The 26,973-nt window shown below is 38.7% G+C and overlaps 1 protein-coding gene across 1 annotated transcript in view; it reads left to right on the plus strand.

The window, feature by feature from the left end:
- Rok (Rho kinase) overlaps positions 1-26,973 on the plus strand; it is a 387,800-nt gene that overhangs the window by 238,113 nt on the left and 122,714 nt on the right. The window contains exons 23-25 of the mRNA XM_068227374.1: positions 13,054-13,276; positions 24,100-24,259; positions 26,348-26,426. Of these exons, the coding sequence (XP_068083475.1) occupies positions 13,054-13,276; positions 24,100-24,259; positions 26,348-26,426 (462 nt within the window). The remainder of the gene's footprint in view (positions 1-13,053; positions 13,277-24,099; positions 24,260-26,347; positions 26,427-26,973) is intronic.

Raw genomic sequence — 26,973 nt, forward strand, 5'->3', positions numbered from 1 at the left:
CAATCAAATGAGCCTCGGATGGAGATAAAAAATAATACCGAAATTGACAAAGTCTTCGAGCAGATCTGGCAGGTATGACGGCCAACCTGGCTCCGATGAAAGACAGATATGTCCGAAGAACAGTGTAAGAATTGGGACTATGAATTTTTTGACCCTGACTGGAAAAACTGAAGAATTTATCTATATGACGAAGAGGAAAAATCTATCCATATTGGGAATGAGTGAAACAAAATGGAGAAAGGCAGGTAGCAAGATTCTCAGAGATGGCTACAAATTTGTATAGAGTGGACGCGAGGAAGAGGCCAGAAATGGTGTAGCTTTCCTGATAACAAAAGTCATGGACGCCATTACTGAAGTATCCTATAAGAATGATGGGATCATTAAATTATCTATGCAGCTGGAGTCCACAAATTACACGGTAGTGCAGGTATATGCACCACAGGTTGGATGTAGTGCTCAAGAGAAGGATCAATTCTGTCAAGATCTAGAAGATATAATTTATGAAGAAAATGTCATCATCATTGGGGACTTAAATGCACAAGTTGGGACAGACAGGCTTGGTTATGAGGAAATCATTGGACCACATGGGTTTGGGAACAGAAATGCAGAAGGCGAACAACTGCTTGATTTATGCAGAAGAAATGGATTGATCATCAGAAATACCTTCTTCCAAAAACAAGACAGCCACAAGATAATAAGATATAGCTGGGATGGAAAACATAAGTCTCTCATCGACTATATCATCACTAACAAAGGAGGAGGGAAATATGTAACTGATGTCAAAGTTATCCCCAATGAGAGTATGGACAGTGATAATAGATTATTGATTGCAGACCTAAATCATGTAGCTAACAGAACCCCGAAGAAAAGAAAAAGAAAGCGTAAAGTGAAGACTTGGAAATGAGAAGAAACCAATCTGAAGGAAGAATGTGTTACGGAGATTTCCGTGGTAGTTAGAGGTGAAAGAAGGTGCTGGGATGAATAGGTCTCAACTTACGAAATTAAAGTTAATTTAAAATTTAACAAGGTTATATTTTCTTTTCAAGATCAAGAAATAACAAGTATAACAGGTATTCAGTAGCCTATCAACCAATTAAGAATGTACAATTACAGTTTGCTACAGGATTTGGGCTTTGAGCCCCAGACTCACAATTCTTGAGCAATTAGCCCAACTTTACTTATGTATAAGGTTCAACAAAGGGGCAGAAAACCCCAATCATACCAAGGAGCACTAGCTCCCAATTACCCAGTAAAGCCTCCTCGAGGCACACAGAACCCAAATTTAAGAAAGAGCAACCCGCTCTCAAAGTTCAAGCCCATCAACGGCCACACCAAACTCCACCTTCAAGCTGTCCTCCAGACACACAAAAACAGGGATAAAAATACCCAACCTACTGAGGCCTATTCAGTAAAGAAACAGGACAATGACATGGCCCCAAAATACCAACTTGAGTGGAGGCGTACTCAGCACTCCTAATACACTTTATTAAAACCTAATTTGGCCCTAGGCCGCTTATGCAAGGGCTAATCCCATACTACGGAGGTGACACGAAATAAAACTTTATTACATTACGAAGAGATGGGAAACTGTTATAAAAATGTAGTCACCTCAAAACAATATGAGTGGGAGCTCGAGAGGGTTAGGCACTCTCTATCCCAATTTGTAGTTAAGGAGACAGAACTTTATACCAAGTGTCTTTTACATTTTAAAGGAAGGTTACATGATAAAAGTTTCGAACCTGCCCCGAGGGTTAAACTGCTGAGCTAGCAAACAAAGAAGTTATTAAAAGGCCATTACCTGATGGATGAACTGCCACCTGAAGAAAGGGGCGCTTCCCGCCCCCTGCTATATAATCACACTAGGAAAGATGTTACTGAAGTGGCCCCGAAACCAGAAAAACAGCAGTTTATATATCCTCGTGGAAGATTCGAGACGTTTCATGAATGATTACAACCCGCCCACAAAATTTTATTGGTTACCGAACACAGTTACAGAGCAGGTTGGGGAAGAAAGCCCCGATTGGTCGAAAATGAATTTAAGAAATTCGGGATTGGCTAATTTCAAAACTGGCGGAACGAACGGATTAACATTGCCAACTCAAACAATGACAGAAAGAAATTTAACAAAGAACAAACTTATGACTACAAAATTTCTTCAAAAAAAAAGTTCCTTCACTTCGCACTAGGGTGCACAATTGTAGTTCTTAAGTGGTGCCATCTAGAAGAGAATGTTCACACTTCTTGCTACAGAGAAAACAAAAACGAATCGAAACTGACATAGTTCAGAACACTTCAAAATTTACAGTAGGGACATCTTCTGAGAAATCTTAGAATTAATGTGGTTGTTAAAGTTCAGGCTTCCTCCAGTAGAGGAGTTTCAGAATGTATAAAATAAGGATACAGAGACACTTACCAAAAGGGGAAATGAATACAGTAGAAGAAGAATGGAAATTTTTTTGAAGATACTTTGGTGGGTAAAACTAAAGACTTATGTGGAGTAACGGGATCGACCATGAAAGAATAAGAGACACCTTGGTGGAATGACAGTCGGATTGGCTATAAAGGAGAGAAATTGGGCAAAAAGGATTCTAGACAAAGAAAAGCAAACAGATGCACAAGATCCAGGTGGCCAAGAAATGACTAAACTACAGGAACTCTATGGGGCAAAAAAAACTACAGCTAAGAGGATAGTAAGAGAAGAGAAAGAGAAAAAAATGGAATGAGTTTGTGGAAAAGTTGGAAGAGGACAGCAGAGGAAACAAACTTATTTACAGAGTAATTAAAAACAAGCAAAATAACCTAGAAGACATCAAGGTAATAGAGCAGGACAGTGGATCAGTAGTACAAGAGGAAGATGGAATCAGGAGAGAATTCAAGACATTCTTTGACAAGCTCCTGAATGGAGAGGCATGAAATGTTATTCAAAACAGAAGAATCTGGAAAAAGGGAAGAGCCCAGCAAAATTATCTAGCCACCAATCACATGGCTGGAGATAGAGAAGAACCTTAAAAGTATGAAGAAAGGGAAAGCTGTAGGAATAGATGCGTTGAGTGTGGACATGTTGAGAGCAGGAGAGCAATCCAGTGGCTATATAAGCTCCTAATGTAGTATGGAAACAAAATACCATCCCAGAAGACTGGATGAAAGGTATAATTGTACCTATATTCAAGAAAGGCAGCAGACAGAAATGTACCAACTACTGTGGCATCACTCTACTCCTTCATTTACTAAAAATTCTGGAAAAAATTATAGAGGATAGATTGCAAGAAATTGTGGAACATGTTTTAGAGGAGGAACAATATGTCTTTAGGCCTGGAAGATCAATAACAGATCCTATATTTGCTGTCAAGATGCTAATGGAAAAGCATTGGAAAAAAGAGAAGCCTTTATATCTACTGTTCCTTGACATCGAAAAGGCTTATGACAGCATACCAAAGGAGCTTACTTGGGAGTGCCTGAGAAAGCTCAAACTTCGAGACAGTCTGATTTCAAAAGTTAAGGTGCTTTACGAGAAAACCAGAAGTTGTGTACAAGTTGGTTCTAAACTGTCAGACTGGTTTGAGACAAAAAGGGGAGTACAACAAGGTAGTACTTTGTCACCCCTATTATTTATCATTGTAATGGACACCATATTAAAGGCGCTAAAAGAAAAGGGGCAACAAGACTTGATGAAAGCATTTGTATTTGCAGATGATTTAGTAATTTGGGGTAACTCAGAGAAAGATGTGCAAGAGAGACTGCAGGGGTGGAGTCAGGAGTTTGAGAGATATGGATTAAACATCAGCAAGGCTAAAACGGTGATGTTGAAGGTACAGAAGGGTGACAATCAGCCAAAAATCGTGGTAAGTGGCACTAAGTTGGACAGTGTCACAGAATTTAAGTACTTGGGTAGTATAATATCCAAGGATAACTTAGCTAAATATGAAGTAAACAGCCGAATCAGCAAAGCAATACATTTTAACCTCCAAGTAAGGCAGCTACTATGGGATAAATAAGTACCACTCAAAACCAAGATGACACTGTATAAATCATACTACACCCCTATCCTCACATACACCCTGAAAACTGCTACATTAATAAGAAAGGACAACTCGAAACTCCAAGCAGCAGAAATAAAGTCCCTATGCACAATGATCCAGATGACCAGGAAGAATAAAATCAGGAATGAGAAAGTCAGAGTAGACGTAGGACTAGAAGACTCCTTACTCCAGAATATCCAAAAGGCAACACTGAAGTGGTTTGGTCATGTGAAAAGAATGAGTGCCACTAGGTCTGTAATAAAGGAGTATGGAAGAGAAATAAGGGGAAAGAGACCAGTGGGCAGACTTAGAGAAAAATGGACAGGCTTAGTGAAGAAGGATTGGGAGCGGATTGTGAACGAAGCATGGTTCATGGACCGAATAGAATGGAAGGGGCTCATATAGCACACCTGGGAAACTGGAGTTTTTCAACGATGATGATGAATTAAATATTCCAGCCATCTACGAGCTGCCATCTTGGAAAACTATCTTAGATTCCAATTTTACCAGCTAATCGATCTCCGGTAAAATTTTAAACTGAGATAATACCCGTTATCCAAGATAATGTTGTTGGTGAATGCAAACTTAACTGCTATCTCAGTTTACATAGCTTTTAACCAAGATAAAAACTTTTATTTGCATTGATGAATTCGGTCCAAAGTGATAAATAACGTCTTTGCAATGCGGCAGCCATAGTTAGACATTGTTTAACTGTAAACATAGTCTAAATACCATTCCTGCAATCGGCCCTATGTTTCTAGCTGTTACATAAGTATCTGAAGAGTAATGCAGTGTGTGAAAACTGTACCCAAATTTTGTCCTATTCAACGTTTTTAACTTGATCTAACCTGTAAATATGAGATATGAGAGAATGTCATGGGACCAACTATGTAAATTGCTAAAAGGGGTGTCTTACTATGCAATCCGTTTATCGATATGACTTACTGTTTAACAGCAGTTAATTTGTAAATGAAAGTCTGCAATATTGTAAACGTGCATATACTTTCGTATATTGATCTATATATATATATATATATATTTTTTTTTTTTTTCTTCATTGAAGTTAATTTGTGTTGATCTAGAAAGGGGCTGTCAGCCATTATAATTAATACTTAACAATTGATAGTGACTGACTGTAAAAGGGGTGTCTGAAATTGCAATCCATACTCTCCACATGGACTTTGACCAGCAGTAGGAATGGGGCCCTTCTTGAACTCCTGTGTAACTGGCATTAGTAAGGAGGGCCTACTATTGTTACAAAACTTGGAAAAGAGCTAACAGGCTCTCAGTTTCTTCTATCCTATTCCAGGCAATATCCAAAAATTACAATCACTCGCCCATCAAGACACAATTTACAAATTGAAAGATAATGTTATACAGGGGTATCTAGTACCCAACCTACAGGGCCTTTGCGGGAAAGAACAGGTTAAGTAAATGGCCCGAAACACAAACTGAATGGAGGCGTTTACTTGCACTCCTAGATATGAACACTAAAACAACCTCAGGGGCTCTAGGCCGATGAAACAGGGGCTTTCCCAAACTACTGAGGTGACTCGTATAGAAATTACTTTAACACATTACAGAAGGAAAAACAGTTACAAAACGTAGTCACCTCAAACCAAGATGAAGGGGGCTCAAGAGGGTACATCACTCTCTATCCCCGATTTACAGTTAAAGATTTTATGAAATGTTTACATTAGCTGGAAGAAAGTTACATTTTAGAAGAGATTGTTACACAACTAAAGATTCGGACCTGTCCCTCGGATTAAACTGCGGAGGTAGGAAGAAAGAATGAAGTTAAGTGGCCATTACCTTATAGATGTTCTAGCTGCCGACGAAAGAGGCCGCCCGCCTCTTGCTTAACCACACACACTCTCAGAAAGACGACGTTCAATTGGCCAAGAAACGTGAAAAGCCGCAGTTTATAAACCATCAGGGAAGGTTTGAGATCATTCAAGACTCGACCAACCACACCCTCTCAATTTAATTGGTCAATTTCAAAGTTACACTCAGAATCGAACAAGAAGCCCGTGATAGGTTGAAAATTAATTACAGAAATTAATGATTGGCTAAATTCAAAACTGGTGGGGAAAAAAGGGAAATATTGCCTACCCAAAAATAAATGAACATCAATCAGTTACAAAAACCTAGAAATACCAAACTTCTTTAAATTATAACTTTTTACATCTCGCACCAGGGTGCATGATCATAGTTTTTTTTGGTAGAGTCATCTATGGAAGAATGTCCAAACTTCTTGATAAATGACAAACAAAACAAGGAGAAATTCACTGAGGCCAGGAAACAGCACAACAACAAAATTACATAACATTTCAGTGGTGACATCTTCTGATTAAAGTTCTAAGTTCCTGTTGTAGTAGTTTCCACCTTAGTTCAATAGAGGAGTTCATTTCGGCGCTATTTTTGAATGCGCGGCGTTGAGGTGTACCTCCCGGTACAATAATAACAGCATAACTTAGTTTTGAATGGCAGTACGGAAGGTGCCTGCCATAATAATGAAAACTCCTCTACTTGAATGTGTCTGGAAGTAGGAAAGGGGGCCTGCCATTGTAACAAAATCCCCAAATCGATTATAATGAAAACTTCCCAACTCGATTCTGAATGGCAGTGGGCAAATGAGCCTTCCGTTATCACAACTGCACAGCTCGCACATTACATTAGAAAACAACATATGGGGTTCTCTCAGTGCTGTTTCTTGAATAACGCTAGGAAATGGGCATTTTAACTCTTTCGCTGTGCTATTTTTAAACAGAATGCTTACAGAAAACTTAATTTTTTTCATAATTTCCAAATGAACTGAAACTTCATTTTTTTAAAGGTTAGTGACATTCAACACCATTGCACCATTTTTAACTCAACTTTGGCAAACTAGCAGTGAGATTTGACCTTGAAACACACATTACTGTGATACATCTCAAAACATGGAACTGGACACATTGCAAGCCGTCCTTTCTTTGAAAATTTTGCTGGTAATATGTAACAAACAACGCAATTAGGTTTGTAACTCTTGTCCTGCTGCTCCCCAAGAAAGTGCCTCTCCATCAGGCGCGCTTGAGGTATGTAATCAGAAGGTCTTCCTCGTTTTGCCAGAGGACTGCGCTGATACTCTCGTAGAAGTCCCATTATGACAGAATTTCTGAAGTCAGGAGCACTAATTGCCCTCTTTTGAAGCGTATTGTACAATATTCTTCCATTTATTAGTGCAGTTTCAATGAGAAAATACCACAAGATCTGATACCACTTGAGTTTCGTGTGTACAAATGCATAGTTAGTTTTCAATTGATCAAATTTATTAACGCCGTTCATTTCATGGTTGTAATTTACAACTAACTTGGGTTTTTCAACAGTTGCATGGTCACTTTCACCTTTTTTTTGACCTCTTCTGAATCTTCACGATCTCAGATGTGTGAATGGTTGATAACATGTTTACCTGGCCAGTATCTTTCCACGCGCACGCTAGCATTTCTTTTGTGGAAGATGCCAAAACTTAGGTTTTTGCCCTTTCTTCATTTTCATTGTTTTCATTTCTTGATGTAGTCCTTTGCGGTTACATCTCACTGTCCCGCAGGCACCTATGTTCTTCTCAGAAAGCTAGATGAAAAGCGCTGGGCTTGAAAAAAAATTGTCCACATACACAATTCTGCCAGTATTCTCAAAATCCTCAGTCAGGCTTCTTACCACTTTCTCTCCCAAAGTTTCCCCAGGGACTGACTCATCACTGTCCTTTCCTACATAAGTCTGAAACTTGCAAAGGTAACCACTTTTACTGTCGCAAATTGACCACAATTTTTCACCCCATTTTGTCGATGACTTTGAAGGAATGTATTGCTTACACCACAGCCTTCCCGTAAACTTCAGCGTAGACTTATCAACTGATAGGCATTTTCCAGTTGAAACATGCTCCAGGTACATATTTTCTACAATAGAAATGACAGGTCTTATCTTGAATAATGGATCATAACCTGGCGACCCCTTAGCAATGTGGTTTTCATTTGTATTTGAAATGTATGAAGCTTCGAAGAAGGCAGTATTTGTCTCGTGACATCACTTGGCCAAAATTAGGCTTAGCAGTAAGCCAATATTGTTTGGAAAAGTAAGTCTGTAATGTTGATTTACAGCACAATCCCATCCTAATATCAATAACCACCATTGCCTGAATATCTTCTATTGTGCATTCAGTCCATCAATTAAACCTCGAACACAGAGGAAAATCAAATGTTTTATCTAAACACTGCTCAGCATATCTGTTTCCATTACTGTATGCTCAAACACTGAACGCGGCATAAATTGAAGAAATGCCTTGTATGAGTCATCAAAATTCGAAACTTCGCTTTTCACTGTTGTATCAAAATTAGTCTGTCACATAATTTCATTTTTGTAATTCTTATGTCATCACTAATATCCCACCAGTCTGATACAAAATGAAGATCTTCCTCATTGGCACTTTCTTCAAACAAACACTATGTACATCATCACTTGTTCAGAACATCTCAGGTTTGAATCAGATGTCACAGGAAGCTCTTGCAACTGCAATGCATTGGTTTTCATCCAATAGGCTGTTGTGCAATCAGGATAAAACTCAATTTCTCACGCTAGGATTATCCAAAGATATTGAAAGTCAGTCAGTCAAACTTTTGGGATTTCATATTGATGCCAAATTGAACTGGAAACACACATTGATCATGTTTGTAAAAAAATATTACCATTGGCCTATCTGATATGAAAATTGAGGGATTTAGTTACCAGTGACTACCTAAGGATAGCATATTTTGGTCTCTTCCAATCACACATTACTTATGGACTGTTATTATGGGGGCATGTATATAATATTCTTCTAATACAGAAAAAGGTTGCCCCAACAATGTGTAGGGCTGGTGCAATTGACCGTTGTCGACCTCTTTTCATTAAGCTTAAAATACTGACAGTTATAAATTTGTATATTTATATATCTTTGACATATGTTAAAAACAACATAATTGAAGCCAGTACTAGGGAAAACATTCACCTTCATGATACTTGGGGCAAGGCATCATTGACATCCCAATTCACAGGCTGTCAAAAACTGCTCACTCACATAAAATCAGTTGCTTAAGATTATTTAATAAATGACCACATTCTGCACGGTCCATTCCTTTAAGTAATTTTAAAAGAAGAATGTATGATTCTTAGAAATTAGAATGAATTCTTAGAAATGCATAATGTTAGTATTAAGTTTTAATAAAAGGTGTATGTTCATTTAGCCTTAGTAATATTTGTTACGGAGTTATCCGTGGTAGTTAGAGGTGAAAGAAGGTGCTGGGTGGAATAGGTCTCAACAACGAAATTAAAATTAATTAAAAATTTAACAAAGGTTATATTTTCTTTTCGAGATCAAGAAATAACAAGTATAACAGGAACTCAGTTGTATATCAACAAATTAAGAATGTACAATTACAATTTGTTAATGGTTTTGGGCTTCGAGCCCCCAGACACACAATCCTTGAGCAAAGAGCCCAACTTTACTTATGTATAAGGTTCAACAAAGGGGCAGAAAACCCCAATCATACCAAGGAGCACTAGCTCCCAATTACCCAGTAAAGCCTCCTCGAGGCACACAGAACCCAAATTTAAGAAAGAGCAACCCGCTCTCAAAGTTCAAGCCCATCAACGGCCACACCAAACTCCACCTTCAAGCTGTCCTCCGGACACACAAAAACAGGGGTAAAAATACCCAACCTACTGAGGCCTATTCAGTAAAGAAACAGGACAATGACATGGCCCCAAAATACCAACTTGAGTGGAGGCGTACTCAGCACTCCTAATACACTTTATTAAAACCTAATTTGGCCCTAGGCCGCTTATGCAAGGGCTAATCCCATACTACGGAGGTGACACGAAATAAAACTTTATTACATTACGAAGAGATGGGAAACTGTTATAAAAATGTAGTCACCTCAAAACAATATGAGTGGGAGCTCGAGAGGGTTAGGCACTCTCTATCCCAATTTGTAGTTAAGGAGACAGAACTTTATACCAAGTGTCTTTTACATTTTAAAGGAATGTTACATGATAAAAGTTTCGTACCTGCCCCGAGGGTTAAACTGCTGAGCTAGCAAACAAAGAAGTTATTAAAAGGCCATTACCTGATGGATGAACTGCCGCCTGAAGAAAGGGGCGCTTCCCGCCCCCTGCTATATAGTCACACTAGGAAAGATGTTACTGAAGTGGCCCCGAAACCAGAAAAACAGCAGTTTATATATCCTCGTGGAAGATTCGAGACGTTTCATGAATGATTACAACCCGCCCACAAAATTTTATTGGTTACCGAACACAGTTACAGAGCAGGTTGGGGAAGAAAGCCCCGATTGGTCGAAAATGAATTTAAGAAATTCGGGATTGGCTAATTTCAAAACTGGCGGAACGAACGGATTAACATTGCCAACTCAAACAATGACAGAAAGAAATTTAACAAAGAACAAACTTATGACTACAAAATTTCTTCAAAAAAAAAAGTTCCTTCACTTCGCACTAGGGTGCACAATTGTAGTTCTTAAGTGGTGCCATCTAGAAGAGAATGTTCACACTTCTTGCTACAGAGAAAACAAAAACGAATCGAAACTGACATAGTTCAGAACACTTCAAAATTTACAGTAGGGACATCTTCTGAGAAATCTTAGAATTAATGTGGTTGTTAAAGTTCAGGCTTCCTCCAGTAGAGGAGTTTCAACTGGCGCAATGTTTGAATTAGCGGCGTGGAGGTGTACCGCCCGGTACAATATTAAGTACTAAATTATTATCAGTTGACGAAGCCTATTTCATTGTATATGGTCAATGGCAAATAAAGCTTCTTGATTCTTGATTGTCCAAATTTACTGAACAGTCTGAATCTGAATCGGCCAGTAAAAGATTGAAGATTTCTTCACTGTCATTACTAATGTTGTTCCGCATACTCATAGCTGCTGAGTGAAGCCTACTATCGGCCAGACAGCTGAGGAATGTTGGCGGGCGGGTGAAAGATAACAAATAAACATAGGTCCAGTATTGGCGGCAACGTTTTCAAACAGTGTTTAGTACATAGTCAATACATGACTATAGATGTTTGTATTATTAAATGCGCTTTTATTAAATAAGCACGCGGAAACTATAGCAGGAAAGTACCAAGTCAACAAAAGTCAATTACCGCAGCGAATGCTATAGGGAAGTAAGTCAACAAAAGTCGACTCCCGCAGCAAAAGAGTTTTTAAAAACATCTTGTTCTCTGTCTGTACAGTAATTTACTTTGATATCTGTACACAATGTAGAATACTGTAGCGAAACACTGGTTCATTTGCTAGTTTCATTATAAAGCCTATATTGTCATAAGTAGGCCTATATACTTGTGGAATCCTTTGTCAAACACTCCATCTTTACAGTACAAATCGTCTTTAAGACAACATTATTATATTTCGAGACATGTTTCGTCCTCCTTTAGGACATCTTCAGTCGATGATATACATAACATCTTAAAATGTAGCAAGGACATTAAAAGCATTGAATGTGAACTGAAATTCAAAGTTGAATGCATCCAATTAAAATGTAACATATTTGCTGTCATGTCGTGAAAACCATTAAAATTGTGAGTATCTTTAAAATAGTGCAAATTGTAGTCTTTGGTGTGACTGTCAATGGGATAAAAAAAGTTATGCACACGTTATTTAACTGCTGTAAAATTTTCCATAGAATGCACAGGCTTGATGCAAATCTTAGCTCCATCATGAGTAGAGTAACGAGTAGGTGGAATTTCTGATTCAAACTGCGCAAGTTGGTTGAAGAGTTGTGCCACACTTTGACAATGAGGGCGTCCTCACCCGTCTCGAGCGGCCTGGCTCACCTTGAGTGCTGGCGCTAAGTTACAAGGTGTCTTGTACAGTATATCATCGACTGAAGATGTCCTAAAGGAGGATGAAACATGTCTCAGAATATAATAATGTTGTCTTAAAATAAAGACAGACAATTTTTATTGTAAAAGTGGAGTATTTATAAAGGATTTCACAAGTATATAGATTCATATTTCAACTTCTCTTTAATAACCCTTGTCACAATGAAGTGATGTCAGCTTAAAAGGTTCTTGTACCTATGCAGCAGTGAGAAGGCTAGGTGGCGGAACTTTATGTGTGACAGTGGATTAATCAAGGGTATATAAATTACAAGTGTACTGTTACTCAGGGAACGCACGTTCCCTTTTGATTCGTTAGTAATTTTTCGGCCTAAATAAATTATTTGTTGTTTTATTTTGTACTGTGTTTTCAAATTCCTTTGTTGAATAAATAATAAATAATAATAAATAATCACTAGGTGGCGGAATTGCTATAGACCACCTCTCTCATATTTAATGTTATCAAGACTTGTATGTGGTGTGATCCTTTGCTGTCATTGTTATCTCAAAGCAAGCACAGTCACCAAACTGCTAATCTGTAGCCCCCCACCTCATGTTTATTTATTTCGATTGCTTCTCAGGTAGATACGAACACTATATTAGAAAGTAGTAGCCAGAACCATGATTTCTATTTTTTTCCTGAAAGATCACTGCCACTGCAGACTTTTCTAGTTGGATGATACAACAATAAGGGTTTTGCTCCTTGAGCATGGTTATTGATGTAAGTCTTTCCACACGAACAGGGAATGCAGTGCACACTTGCGCGGGATAGGCTGTCCTGGGGGCACTTAGCCAGACGTTTCTGCTGCAGTGTTCATTTCTGGTTATAAAGGCATGCATGGCATCGTAGCCTTCTGAAAGCTTGTTGATCTGTTTAGTAATTGTTAGAATGTATGGCAGGCATGACTTTCTCGTGGATGGCTCTTAAATGGTTTTTCCTTGTACTCTGTTTGTAAGAAACTTAACTTCCGTTCTGGTCTCATTTTTTGTTGTCTCTTTTAGCTTTTAAAAACTACAAGAGATGTTCCTCATTATTTTGATATAGATCTGATATAACCTGCAACAATGTTCTTTCCATTTTTCTGTGATATTTATAGTTGCTATTGCTTTATCTCCCCGTAGGAACGAGACAAGTATGGACAGATGTCTGCTAAATGGCAGAAGGAAATCCAAGAACTCCAGGCGCAGGCTCAAGAAGACAACACTGTAAAGTTGAGATTACAGATGGAGCTTGATTCTAAGGATTCTGAAATAGAACAACTAAAAAGTAAACTTGCTTCCCTTTCTTGCGAGACTGCTTCACTGAGTAGTGGAGGTGCAGAGAATGATGACGAGCTTGGTCTAGGTAGGTGAAAGACTCTTTACTTGTCAAGTTAACTAATTAAGCAAGCTAACTGGATGGAAACTCCATCAACAGAAAGCAAATATTTGCATTGTATACATACACACATTTGAACAATTAATATCCCATGCACTATACAAACAGATCACTCAAAGTTCGAAAAGAACTAAATGCTGTGCTAGTGTGGTCTTCAATTGATACATCAGTTACAGGCTAGTTTTGAACATAAAATAGTGCAAGTCTGACCCACTTAAAGGGAACTTCGCTGTACATTTTTCATGAGTTAATATTATTATAAACTTTAAGTATTACATTATTTTAGGCCTAGTATAAAATTGCATGAAATTTTTCTATAAGTCTTTCTAATTCAAGGATTTAAAGCATTTGTACTGTATTCAGGATTTCGTTTAAAAGGCATGTACCGGTATAGAGAGTGTGGAAAAACTTTACTGCCAAAACCTGTGGCACTGCAGATCAGACCCAGGATCCTGGACAGGGAACCATGTGTCTGCAAAGCATACAGTCCCATGCAAATTAATCAGAGCACTACAGTAACATTCACATTTTTATATTCTTTTGACTTACCTAATACATATCTTCAGTGTTTGCTATTAGCTAATATTTCCTCCTTTCTGTTTTATAAGTTGCTTTGCATAATTTGGCATAGATGCCACAAGCTTCAATCACATTTTTAAGACCATAATCATGAAATCACACTGTAACTAGAGACTCTATCATGCATGTTTGTCTCCTTTTCCAAATAGCCCACAAGTTTTCTATTGGATTAATATTAGGGGAGTCCCCCGGCCATGGTGATACACGAACATTGTTCTTATATTTGAAGTATGGCAAAGAGTCGGATCTTGCTTAAATATTCTGCCACCAGCTGCAGCTCACCAACAGCTCTCCTTTCTAGTATCCGGATGTACTGGTCAGATTTAATCATTCCGCCGACTGGTACTAAAGGTCCCTTTCCTTCATGCGTGAAACATCTCCTTTATGGGGCACAAACTATTGCAAACGTGCTGAAGTTCTTAGCTCATTGTTCGGCACGCATATCGAACCCTCTGCCCGTGCATTTAAAAGTGACTTATCAGAGAACAGAACTTTCTACCAGTGTTCCATTGTCTAATTCTGATGACTACGTGCCCGCAAGAGATGTTTTCTGCCTGTTTCTCCTGTTAGGTGTTTTCTTTAAAGGCTTGTAGGCTTTCCTTCCAGTTGCCAGAAGTCTACAACAAACGTTAGAAACTTGTGGATTCACCCACCTTTCCCCCCAATTTGCGAGCAAAGTTCACAGAAGTGAGTCTGCTACAGTTTCTTTGGTGAAATTGAGCCACTCTGTTCATGCCACTGAATAATTCTTTATAGTCCCCACCTGCACACAAAGTTAGCAGCTAACTCTCTTTGTGTCATGGAAGTATTCTGAGATAATGCTACAAACGCACTAAACTTCCTTCCATTGAGGGCAAAGGTGACAGTCCGTTTGGTCCATACATGCTTTCACTATGGCTGAATGGACACATCTAATGCAAGGAAACCTGAAAATTCCTCAAAAGTGACACTCATCAAAATAAATGCACCTGTAACCTGAAACAGTCATCACACAAATTACCAATGAATAACAGTGCAAAGAATACGTAGAAAGCGTAGGATCTTAAAAATAAAAACTATGTACCATACTGTTGCCAACCATTGAGAAAATTATGGGGAAGATCTTGTTCCAATTAATTCACATAGTATTGTAGGTGGTCTCCCAGATTGTGGAAGTAATTTCCCAATGGTGCATATGTGCTCACAGCATCTGCCCTCATGAGACACAGCCATAAATTGGAGTGCCACTGTGGTTGCCTAGATTCATGGCTGTGTCCGGTGAAGTTTACTACAATCCCTCATAAACGGCCACGGGAGTCATGGCCTGCACAAGGTCTCTGCCTACTTTGGCCAGGCCCAGCCAGTGTCAGGACAGTGTCATAGCTGCAGTGTGGATTGCTTTACATGGTGAGAACTGGCAGAGATGCAGATGGTCTACGACTCGGCAGGAGGAAATGTGCATGTAGCTAGATCAATTTAGCAAGAATGGTTTCCAAATGGGATCATCCCATGTCGTTTGGTGTCTGTTGGTTTCAACCAACATTCTTTGGGAGGGAGATTCATTTCAAGCAGACAGATCTTATACAGGTCGCACATGATCCGTACGTAGGCCTACTCCAGCGTTTGAGAAAGAGCTGTTGTGTTGTGTGGACGAGTCCTTAACAAGTACGTGAGCAGTTGCACATAAATTAGCAGTTGACTGCATCCATTCCGTTTACAAAAAATGCATGATATACATCATGGTGATTTTGCTCCTATTTTTCTCTCATTCATCCCATTTACTGATGAAACTTGCATCAAAAGAGAGGAAATTTACAATGGTGTGAAAACCCCCTATGCTACCTGTGTCTGTGGCTAAACAGTTCACCGGGCGAGTTGGCCATGCTTGTAGAGGCGCGCGGCTGTGAGCTTGCATCCGGGAGATCGTGGGTTCGAATCCCATTGACGGCAGCCCTGAAGATGGTTTTCCGTGGTTTCCCATTTTCACACCAGGCAAATGCTGGGGCTGTACCTTAATTAAGGCCACGGTCGCTTCCTTCCCATTCCTAGGCCTTTCCTATCCCATCGTCGCCGTAAGACCTATCTGAGTCGGTGCGACGTAAAGCCCGCAGCAAAAAAAAAAAAAAAGCTAAACAGTTCCAAGTGAATGTTTTGGCAGACATAATAAGCAACTATCTGTCTGATTGGTCCATACATGCTTTCACCCTGTCTGAATGGACATACATCTAATATGCCTTCATGGAGGATGTCTCACTCCTGGAGATGTACTGTTGAACACTCATCCATCAAAACATGTACAGTACTAATGTTCTATGTCATCTCGGTAGACATTTTGGTGCGCACTGTATTGGGAGAGGAGGATCTGTTGTTTGGCTTGCAAGATCACCTGGCCTGAATTTTCTGGACTACTTTTTCTGAAGCACCTGGTTTATTCAGAATTGTCGAGTCTCAAGATCTTGTCAGCCACATAGTCGTAGTGGCTCAAGTCATTCAAGAATCGCCAAGAATCTTCAAGCGAACACGCCAGTCTCTTACTTTGTGTTGATGAAAACGGTCTTCATTTTGAGTTCTTATCTTATAACGCTTACTGTTTCATAAAATGTTGTATTGAGGCACAGTCAGTTTTATTTTTTTTCTCATCTTGAAACGCTTGCAGCCCTGTAGGAGAGCACCTGTGCTTTTCAGACCAATGTTTTCTGTGCCGGCTGTTTAACTGGAGCTGCTCACTCATGCCTCAGATTTTGGCAGTATTTTTCCACAGCTTGTATATCTGCATCTTATCAAATAAAAATTATCCAAAACATAGCAGCAGATATGACTATATCACTGGCTTGCACAATATCTTGAACTGTACAGAGATGTTCTAGCTATGGGCAGGTTATCATTTAAAAAATGAAGATATTCATAATGCATCTTAGATATTTATAGTTAGATTGGGCAAACTCCCTCCCCATAAATGACCCCTCTGAGATGCAGACAAAATGTTGTCTCTTCAATATCCATAATTGAGGGGTTTCACTGTATTTCATATTGTTCTGTAGTGTTTAGTGTGTTGTTTAGAACTGATGTAGAGAATTTCCATCTTTATATTGATGTTTTAATACAATCGCATGGAATATGAAAATGAAAATTGAAAGATAAGTAGGTACTGGAAGAATGTAGGAAAGTAATTGGAAAAGAAGAGACAAGTGTCAAATCAAGTTTCATATAGAGACAGGAAAACTCAAACTCATAATAGGAGAAACATAATGGCAGGTCATTGTGGGAAAGCGGAGCAATAGAAAGAAGAAATAAGGACAGACATGAAAATACAAAAGGACGATGACAATCTCCACTTCTTCATGCAGTGTCATCTTCAAATACTGTAGATGGGCTCATTCCTCATCAATTGCTGTTCTAAATAAAATAAAAATCAGCCTCCAAAGTTTTTCTTTCTGCTTCCTAGCTTTATGAAGTGGGTGGGCTTTAACACTCATTGGGGACCATATTGAAAGACCTCTTTTACCTTTCTATGGAAGTGTGGAAGAAGAAGAAGAAGAATAAGAAGAAAGCCAGATAAACACATGAAAAGGAAAAAGGCATGACCATATTGAAAGACCTCTTCTACCTTTCTATGGAAGTGTGGAAGAAGAAGAAGAAAGCCAGATAAACACATGAAAAGGGAAAAGGCATAAGATAAAAATGAATACAGGAGGTAAAATAACGGAATGCAGGACAAACACAAAACGAGGAAAGTATTCCAGTAGGTCAGTATTCCCATGGATGTGAACAATGAACATATCAACAGCTGCATAAAACTACAAGTTTGCTTCTTTTTTAATTTCTTTTCTTTTCTTTTTTGAATGGTAAGATACACCTTGGAGGAATGAGAAAATGAAGGTAGTAAAGGAAACAAAAAATTCTGGAGAAAATGGAAAATGACAAAAGCGTAAGGGAAAAATAGGTTGTAGTCGGAAGCAAAAGGAATATGTAAAAGCAAATGGAAGGAGGAATCTTTGTACGACATGTTTAATGTACATACAGTAACCCAAAGGAAGATATTCAACTGCAAGTATTAGTTGAAAGAGAGAAATTAAGCAGGAGAGGAGGAACTGGTTGTATAAAAGATCAGTCAGCAAAGCTGTGAAGTCGGTGAAGCTGGAGTAGAAATGCTATTGGTAGAGCCAACTGCTTGTGGTAAAAATTGCCTAATTCTGTCATTTTTAGAGGAGTTACTATGGTTTATTTTAATTTTACTTCATCAATTTTGCTCAATTTTATTTCCACTTTTCAGCAATATTTTATATGATATTTTATTTTTACGTAAGTGTATAAAAACATTGTTATAGGTCTGCTGAATTTTTCTCCAATATATAATAAGTTGGGAGATCTTAATTTAATCTCAGTTGTCTTTATAACCGTCTTTTCCATTCTTTATTGAGAGGCCATTAGGGAGGAAAATTAGACCACATGTTGAAATAAGTACCGATCAAATAATTTTAGCAGTGACATCAGGAATTTTTATTAATTTGTGAACAGCAAACGGTTATCTCAAAGATTTGAAACAACAGAAAAAATGCTGCTCTGTTACTTTCATAGATGTGTCGTCAAAGCCTTTGACGCCATTGACCACAATCACCTAGAATAGACCTTAAATACAACAACAATACCTAAGCAGCTCAAATGTCAGTCATTTTTCTCTTGAAACATAACTCACACCATAAGGCTCAAGGTTCATCACTTTCACTCCTTTTCTTTAACTTGGCAATATATTTTATATTGGAGGAATTAAACAAGAGAGAATATGCCTCTTGAGTTTGGTTACCAACTTCGTGGTCAGAGTAATCTAGCAGCATTTAGTTTCATGGGCGACATTGTTTTAATTGAAAAAAATCGAGACTCAGAATCTTCACTTACGACTCATCATCATCATCATCCTAAACCATCTCCAGTTTCCCGGGTGTGGTATATGAGCCTCCTCCATCTCATCCTGTCCTTGTACCATTCTTCCTCCACCAACTTGTCCCAATCATGACCTCTCAGCAGTACATCACTCTTAACTAAATCTATCCATTTCCTTCGTGGCCTTCCCACGGGTCGTCTTCCTTCTACCTTTCTGTCAAATTCATTCCTTGCATTTCTGTTTACTGGCATCCTCTTCATGTGACCAAACCACTTCAGTCTTGATATCTGAATCTTATTGAGGAGAGAATCATCTATTCCTACTTCTTCTCTAATTTTCTCATTCCTAATCTTGTCTTTCCTGGTTTTCTGGATCATAGTGCGTAGGAATTTCATTTCAGCTGCCTGAAGTTTGGAATTATCTCTATTGGTCAGTGTTGTGGTTTCGAGATTGTATGTAAGAATTGGTGTATAATAGGACTTGTACAATGTCATTTTTGTTTTCATGGGTATTTGCTCATCCCACAGCAGGTGTCTTACCTGGTGGTAAAATTGTGTTGCCTTATTGATTCGATTGTTCACCTCATGTTTTGCTAGGTTGTCATTTGATATAACGCTACCCAAGTATTTGAAAACTGGAACGCTGTCCAGTTGAGCTTCATTTAACCTGACTATTGGTTCTGCTCCTTCCCCATACACTTTCATCACCACTGTCTTGGTCTTGCTGATGTTTAAACCATATTTCTTAAACTCCTCATTCCAGCTTTGTATTCTCTCTCCCAATTCCTCTTCTGAGTCACTCCAGATCGCAACATCATCTGCAAATGTGAAGGCTTTGATATCTCCATGTTCTTTCCTTTTAATAGATTTCATTACTACATCCATTACAATAATAAATAGAAGTGGTGACAATGAGCTGCCCTGCTGCACTCCTCTTTGTTTCAAACCAGTCCGACAAACCACATCCTACTTGAATACAGCTTCTGTTCCCACTATACAACATTTTCACTTTGTCTATGAGGCTGTCTCGCACTTGAAGTTCTTTCATGCATTGCCAAATTCTTTCCCTTGGTACACTATCGTATGCTTTCTCAATGTCCAAAAATATTAGAAATAAAGGCTTGTTCTTCTCCCAGTATTTTTCCATTAGCATCCAAATTGCAAATATAAGGTCTGTAGTTGACCTTCCTGGTCTGAAACCATACTGCTCTTCTTCCAAAATTGGTTCAACAATATCTCTGATTCTGGTCTCTATTATTTTATCCAATATTTTCAGGACATGAGACAGTAGTGTGATACCACGGTAATTAGTACATTTTCGTCGGCTTCCTTTCTTGAACAGAGGTACAATGATGCCCATCTTCCAGTCCTCAGGAATAGTATTTTCCTCCCATATCTTGTTGAGCAGTCTATAGAGCCATTGGATTCCTGGAACTCCCGCTGCTTTCAGCATATCTGCACTTAGTTCATCTATGCCCACTGCCTTTCCTTTCTTCATGCTCTTGAGCGCATTTTCAACCTCAAGCCATGTAATTGGTGGTTCAGTTGTGGTTCCTCGACTTGGCTCTCCTCTATCCGTTGTTATGTTTTCTGTATCTCCATTCAGCAGCTTTTCAAAAAAGATCTTGAGTTCTTGTTTAATTTCTCCCTCTTCTTGTGCCAGAGTTCCATCATCACGTTCTATTGCTTTTATGGTCTCTTCATCCCTTCGCTTGTTTTTCACTACTCTGTATAGCAATTTCATATTTCCTCTACTGTCCTCTTCCAGTTTGTCTGCAAACTCATTCCATTTCTTCTCTTTTTCTTCCCTTACAATGTTCTTTACAGCAAGTTTCTTGTTCCTGTATACTCCTTGGAGTCTTTGTATTTCTTGTTCATTTCGTTCTTGTCCCTGTTTTTGTTTTTCCTTGTCCAGTGCCTTCTTTATGTGGTTTCTTTCTTTCACCGCTGTTTTCACTCTATCATTCCACCATGGTGTCTCCTTTTTTCTTTTGATAGAAATTGTAACTCCACATTGGTTTTTGGCTTCTCCCACAAAGGTGTCTTTGAAGGCCTTCCATTCTTCATTAACGCTGGTTACTTCACACTTCGGCAAACTCTGTTGAATCCTTAGTTTGTATTCTTCCTTTATTTGGACTTCTTGCAACTTCCAGGTTTTAACCCTTGGTTTTTTCGTAATAAGTTTCTGCGTTTCATTTGCCTTATGTTTGAAGTCTACTACCAACAATCTGTGGTCACTGTCCATGCTTTCACTAGGGATGACCTTTACATCTGTGATGTACCTGCCACCATCTTTATTTGTGATTACGTAGTCAATCAATGTTCTATACTGGCCATCCCAACTGTACCTTGTTATTCTGTGACTGTCTCTTTTTTTGAAGAATGTATTTTTGATTATAAGATCATTTCTTCTGCACAGATCTAATAGTTGTTCTCCTTCTGGGTTCCTTTGTCCAAATCCATGTGGACCAATGATGTTCTCGTACCCAAGTCTGTCTACCCCAACTTGCGCATTTAGATCTCCAATAATAATAACATTTTCCTCATTAACTGTATCTTCCAGGTCTTGCCGAAATTTCTCTTTGTCTTCCTCACTGCAGCCTGTCTGTGGGGCATACACTTGTATGATGGTGTACTTAGTGTTCTCCAGTTTCATGAACATTTTAATGATTCTATCACTTTTGCAGATAACTTCAGCTGTAGCATCAGTCCTTTCGTTAATTAAGAATCCAACACCATTTTTCGCTACCTTCTCCTGTCCACTCCAGTATAATTTATAACCTCCACGAAGTGTCTTACTTCCAATCCCTTTCCATTTGGTCTCACTTAATCCCAATATTGATATTTTTCTTCTATCCATCATGTCTAGGAGTTCTTCTAACTTTCCAGTTAATGATAGAATGTTCATAGTTCCAATTCGGTATTTGGGACTCTTTTTTATTTGGGGTTTCCTTTCAGAACATTGTATATCATCAGCCTTACGGTCATCATACTTTACAATTGTCTGAGAGGACGTGTCAGTCCGGTCTATAATATTCTTTCCGAGGCTCTTTTTCTTATTGAAAGCAACTGTACTCAATACTCTCCTGCTGCTAACGCATAAGACGATTTTCTTTCAGGGTTTACTCCCTTAGCCTTTGAGGATGCCTTCCTCGTCCTACAAGGCAGTAGGTTCCATCTGTACACCCCAGAAGGATGGGTTGCCTCTTCCGCCATCTCCGCCGTACCGAAGTCCATCTTCTCTGCCGTAGATGCCGTTGAGGTCTTCACCCTTAACCCAGGGCAAGGACCCTCCATATTTATGACCCCTGGAGAGAGGGTGTCCCAGTATTTTAAAACCCCCAGGAATTGGGCTACCTGTTGGTCCGCGGGTTGTATTGGTTTTTTCAACCAGCCCTACATACTGTAGGGGCCCCCTATCCGCCACCTGGGGACGCGCTCTGTAGGGGTCAGGTTCCCCTGGTTACTTATTGGAAGTTAACCCCACCCACAAGGAGTAAGGTTATTTGCAGAGTCACTTAAGATTGCCAACCATTATTTAAATCAAATTAGTCTTGTATTTAATGCTGCTAAACCAAATTCTATATAGGTTGCAAATGTGAAGATCAGACCTATTGTTATTAGAATCCTGGATGGAATCCAGATCCCGTCCATAGATGATAAAGAATTAAATACTGGGGGTCACATTCAATGATGAAATTGTCAATGATGAGAAAGATGTAAATAAGTAACAAAACTTGTGAATTCAGAGTTCTTAAGCCTGATCAAAAAATAAACAACACAGCCGAGCTGAGTGAATCAACTTGGCAGGTTCAATCCTGGCTCAGTCCCGTTGGTATTTAAATTTTCTCAAATACGTCAGCTTCATGTCAATAGATTTACTGGCACGTAAAAGAACTCCTGCGGGACTAAATTCCAGCATCTCAGCATCTCCATAAACGATAAAAGTAGTCGGACGTAAAGCCAATAACATTAATTAGAAAATAAACATAACATAATCGGCTTGATTTATCCATTGCAATGTATCCCTTTATCAAAACTTCAGCAAACTTTCTTAGATAATATTGGCAAATTAAGAGTGGCATTAAAAGAAATAATCAGTTTATTGATGGGTAGCCCTGATTTCATGCTTTACAGCACCAGGAAGGTCCATGGCTTAGGAATTTATAGACCATCATGTAAGCTTTCCTGCAACACACAAATATCTGCAATCTGTTACAGTCCATTGTTGACCCACTTATCCTACAATCTGAGAATTTTGAGGGTGACATCAAGAATAGTTAACAACTTCTGGATTTCAATACCAATGAGGAACCAAACTTGCAGAAACTTGTAGAGGCAAGTTGAGATCTGGAAAAAATTACCTCTCCTTGGTAGACAGGTATCGCAGTTTTGAGATTGATCAAAATGAAATACCTAGATTTCCACCAAAAAGTCTGTACCTCATCTCAATGGACTGATGCAGTAAAGATCAGTTGTAACATCGGAGGCTGCAGTATCCCTGGTAGAAGCAAGGAAACTCGTTTCCGTCACTGCAGTGAGAATGAAACCCTTCTCAATGTTTTTGGGATCTCTCGAGAAATAATAGACTTTCAGGTCCAGAGTTGTATTACTAGTTGGTTCAAAAAGAGGCACTATGAACCCTGCTTTAAATATCTCTGAGAAATAAAATATTCTGCTCTGGAACTGGGAGGTGATAGTACTATTGTTTGGTGCTCAAGGAATATCTAAAGTCTGTGTGAACTTATTTTGGAGTTCTGACAAGAGTGTTTCGGTACTATTCTCAGAGGCTCTCTCGAATTGTCAGTCATGATTTTTATAGTATGACAAATGGCAAATGGAATAAATGTTTCCATTTGGGGATAGCTGCCACTTTAGGGGAATTATGATAAAATTGAATCATTGAATAATATACATGTTTAATTCAAAACTTTATTTACAGTTTGGAAAAACTGATTATGAGACTGTATCTTCTCAGAAACACTTAAACAAGGGCAGCTGACATTTTAGTGGAACATGTCAGCCCACTTAGTAATGCAAAACATTATAGGTATGAGGTCTGTCTTTGTCTTTCAGTGCACTTGTGCAGTTTAGCACTTATTTGTGGTTCTGTTGTACGTTATACAAATTATTAATGTACCTGAGGGCATTGAACTCTACCACTTTTTTATACCAACATTTTGTAATTATGCCTCATCTGTCTATTTGGATTGCTACTTTTATACCCATACAATGTATGAGGACCTGTCAGAGGGATCTTTGTCCCATTTAACAATGAATTAGCTGAACATACTGGTATTTCACATGTTATTTCCATTGTGGCAGTCTCGTTCTTTTTTTTTTCTTTTCAGATTCGAGGCTTGAAGGATGGCTCTCTGTTCCTAACAAACAGAATATCCGACGCCATGGTTGGAAAAAGCAATATGTTGTAGTGTCTTCCAAGAAGATAATATTTTATAATTCTGAGAGTGATAAACAGAATACTGATCCTGTTCTAATCCTAGACCTTAAGTAAGTACTTGGTTTATGTTCAATATGCTTTGAGAATTAAAGTAAGATATACTCCTCAGACTCCATTAAAAAACCACCAAAACCATGGTGCTACAGCCCTGACGGCCTTAGCATACCAAGCATCCGTTGCCCATCCCGAAGGCCTGTAGATTACAAGGTGACCCATGGTCACAGTGACTAATCCTCTCGGCCATCATTCTCGACTTTCTAGAGCAGGGGTGCTATCTTGTCATCAAATAGTTCTTCAATTATTCTTGAACAGGCTGAGTGGACTTCGAACCAGCCCATCTAGGAATCGAACCTGGGGCCTCTGGGTAAGAAGCACCCGTGCTACCCCTAGACCATGGAGTCAGCTAGGGAGATAATATTTTTGTTACTGTGAAATTTCTAGATATTAATTTCTGTGAAACATGATTCAGGCAACGCATGAACCATATACACGCAAATAATCCATGCCACTGAATAATCCTCATGCCCTAACTTTAAGGATGGAAATACTAACAAAAAGTATATTAAAATTTGTGGTTTATTTACAAGAAGTGAATCCTACTTAAAATATTATACCTACCTACTTCATTCTAGACTGTTAGTGCATTTCAGAAGTCTGTCTGCAAGCCTCTGTGAATTAACTAAACACCTCCTCCACACAATCATCTGTTGGCAGCTAGCTGTGTGGCCTCATTTGTTATAAAATCATTAAAAACAAAGTCGAACCATTGCCACTTTGGTCTCTACTTATCAGTTTGTCTTAAAACAGCGCCGTAAACTTCAGATGCTCGCCGCACGAATTTATTGCATTACAATGAAAGTTTTTTCTTTGCAATCTCCTGGAAGCTATTGACACAAGCCTAATCTATTGAAATTAACAAATCTCATCAGCCAGCACCAGCTAGCTTTGAAGCCCACGATATTTAGTTGCTTGACTGTAGCTTAGGTTAGCTGACACATTTCACTTGTAACTGTATATCTCTATTGCTGCTTTTCATTTGCTCAATCGCATAGGTTATATTCAATGTCCAAATGCTTGTTTCTTGAAGTTGTTTTTTGCTTATTTGCCTTTTGCAAATACAACTTTCATTGATATTATACTTTCTTCGTGATGCACAATTTCCAGTATTCTCTATCGTCAATTACACAAAAGCTTTTCTTTAGCTGTGAATGAGCAATAATGAGAACTTCTTGACCTTCAGCCGTACTTGGCATGTGATTCACACTTATTAACTAGGTAGCTGACACCATGTGCAGTGCTGAAGTATTCTAGGATTCAGGTATTACAACGGCAGGAACAACCTTATCCAAATAATGTATACATCTATATTTTTATACAAACCTTCTGAAACAAAATATGATGTGGAGTATTTGCATACACCGATGAACCATTACGTTATGACCACCTACCTAATGTGATGTAGTACAATCTTTTGTTCTCAGAACCAAGGTCACTCGGCGAAGTATCAATTCAATGAGGTGGCAGAAGGTATCCTGGGGTATCTGTTTCCACAAGCGCAACAGAGGGTCCTCCAGTTAGCGTACACTGCTGGGTGGTGGTGGTATAGCACAAACTCACTTCTCCAAGTAGAACTTCCTATTTTCAATGGGGTTCAAATGGGGGCTATTTGGGGGGCCATGAATTTAAAACATATTCACTATAATGTTCCTGGAAGTCCTTCACAATCCTGAAAGTGTGGCTTTGTCCTGTTGGAGGTGGCTATTACCATCAGAGAACATTGTTGACACGAACAGATGGACTTGGTTCCCAATATCGTCCAGCTACTGAATAGCTATTAGGGTTTGATGTACTGGAATAATGGGTCCCCAGTGTGTCCCATGAAAACATTGCCCAGATCATCACCTCCTCCACCAGAGCCTGTCTTTGCCCAATTGTGCAACCGTGTACCATAACCTCCACTGTACTGCCTGCAGTGTACCAGTAAATAAATTTTATGAGACTAACACAGAAAAGTGTTTTAAGAATACATTACTTTATGGAGCTAGCTTGATCCTAAGGAGATTAACTTTAATGCCTCTTTACCTTTGCTGTCTTTCTAGGCAAAAGCACTAATGTTAACTTTTCCTTATGTTTTCCAGTAAAGTGTTCCATGTTCGTTCGGTAACGCAGGGTGATGTAATTAGAGCTGATGCCAAAGATATTCCAAGGATATTCCAGGTAATACTCATAGATTTGTAGTGGAATCAGTTGAAATATATTGCCTCCCTCAAACAACATTGTAACCCTTACTTTTATCAAAACTGTGTTCATGTAAGCAGTGCCAGCTTTAGATTGTGCATACTCTCTTAAGAGAAATCCAGCACCTTCGGGGAAAATATGTTGTCACTTCGCAGAATGTTATAACTGTTTGAGCATAGCGGACGTGAAAGAAAAACATGTAGTGAGTGTGGATAAAAAGAAGTTAAAGGAAGAAACATAAAAATCAATGTATCTGAATGATGTGATTATTAAAAATAGTTTTAGAAGAGTTTAAAAATGCTTATAAAAGGAAGAGAGCTGGCCTTTGTTCGTGGGGAAATTAGTTAGGTGAGTAGAACAATGTCATCATGCATTTGGGAGCATTTGAACCTCTATTTTGCATTAATAATTGCATCGAAACTGGCTATTGAGAAGCATTGAAGGTTGCAATGAAAAGGGAAAATAAACTAAATCTACTGGATGTGCATCAGTATATTCCTCAAGAATACCACTTCTGTTTATCGAA

This window comes from Anabrus simplex, chromosome 4 (genome assembly GCF_040414725.1).
Source record: "Anabrus simplex isolate iqAnaSimp1 chromosome 4, ASM4041472v1, whole genome shotgun sequence".
NCBI lineage: Eukaryota > Metazoa > Arthropoda > Insecta > Orthoptera > Tettigoniidae > Anabrus > Anabrus simplex.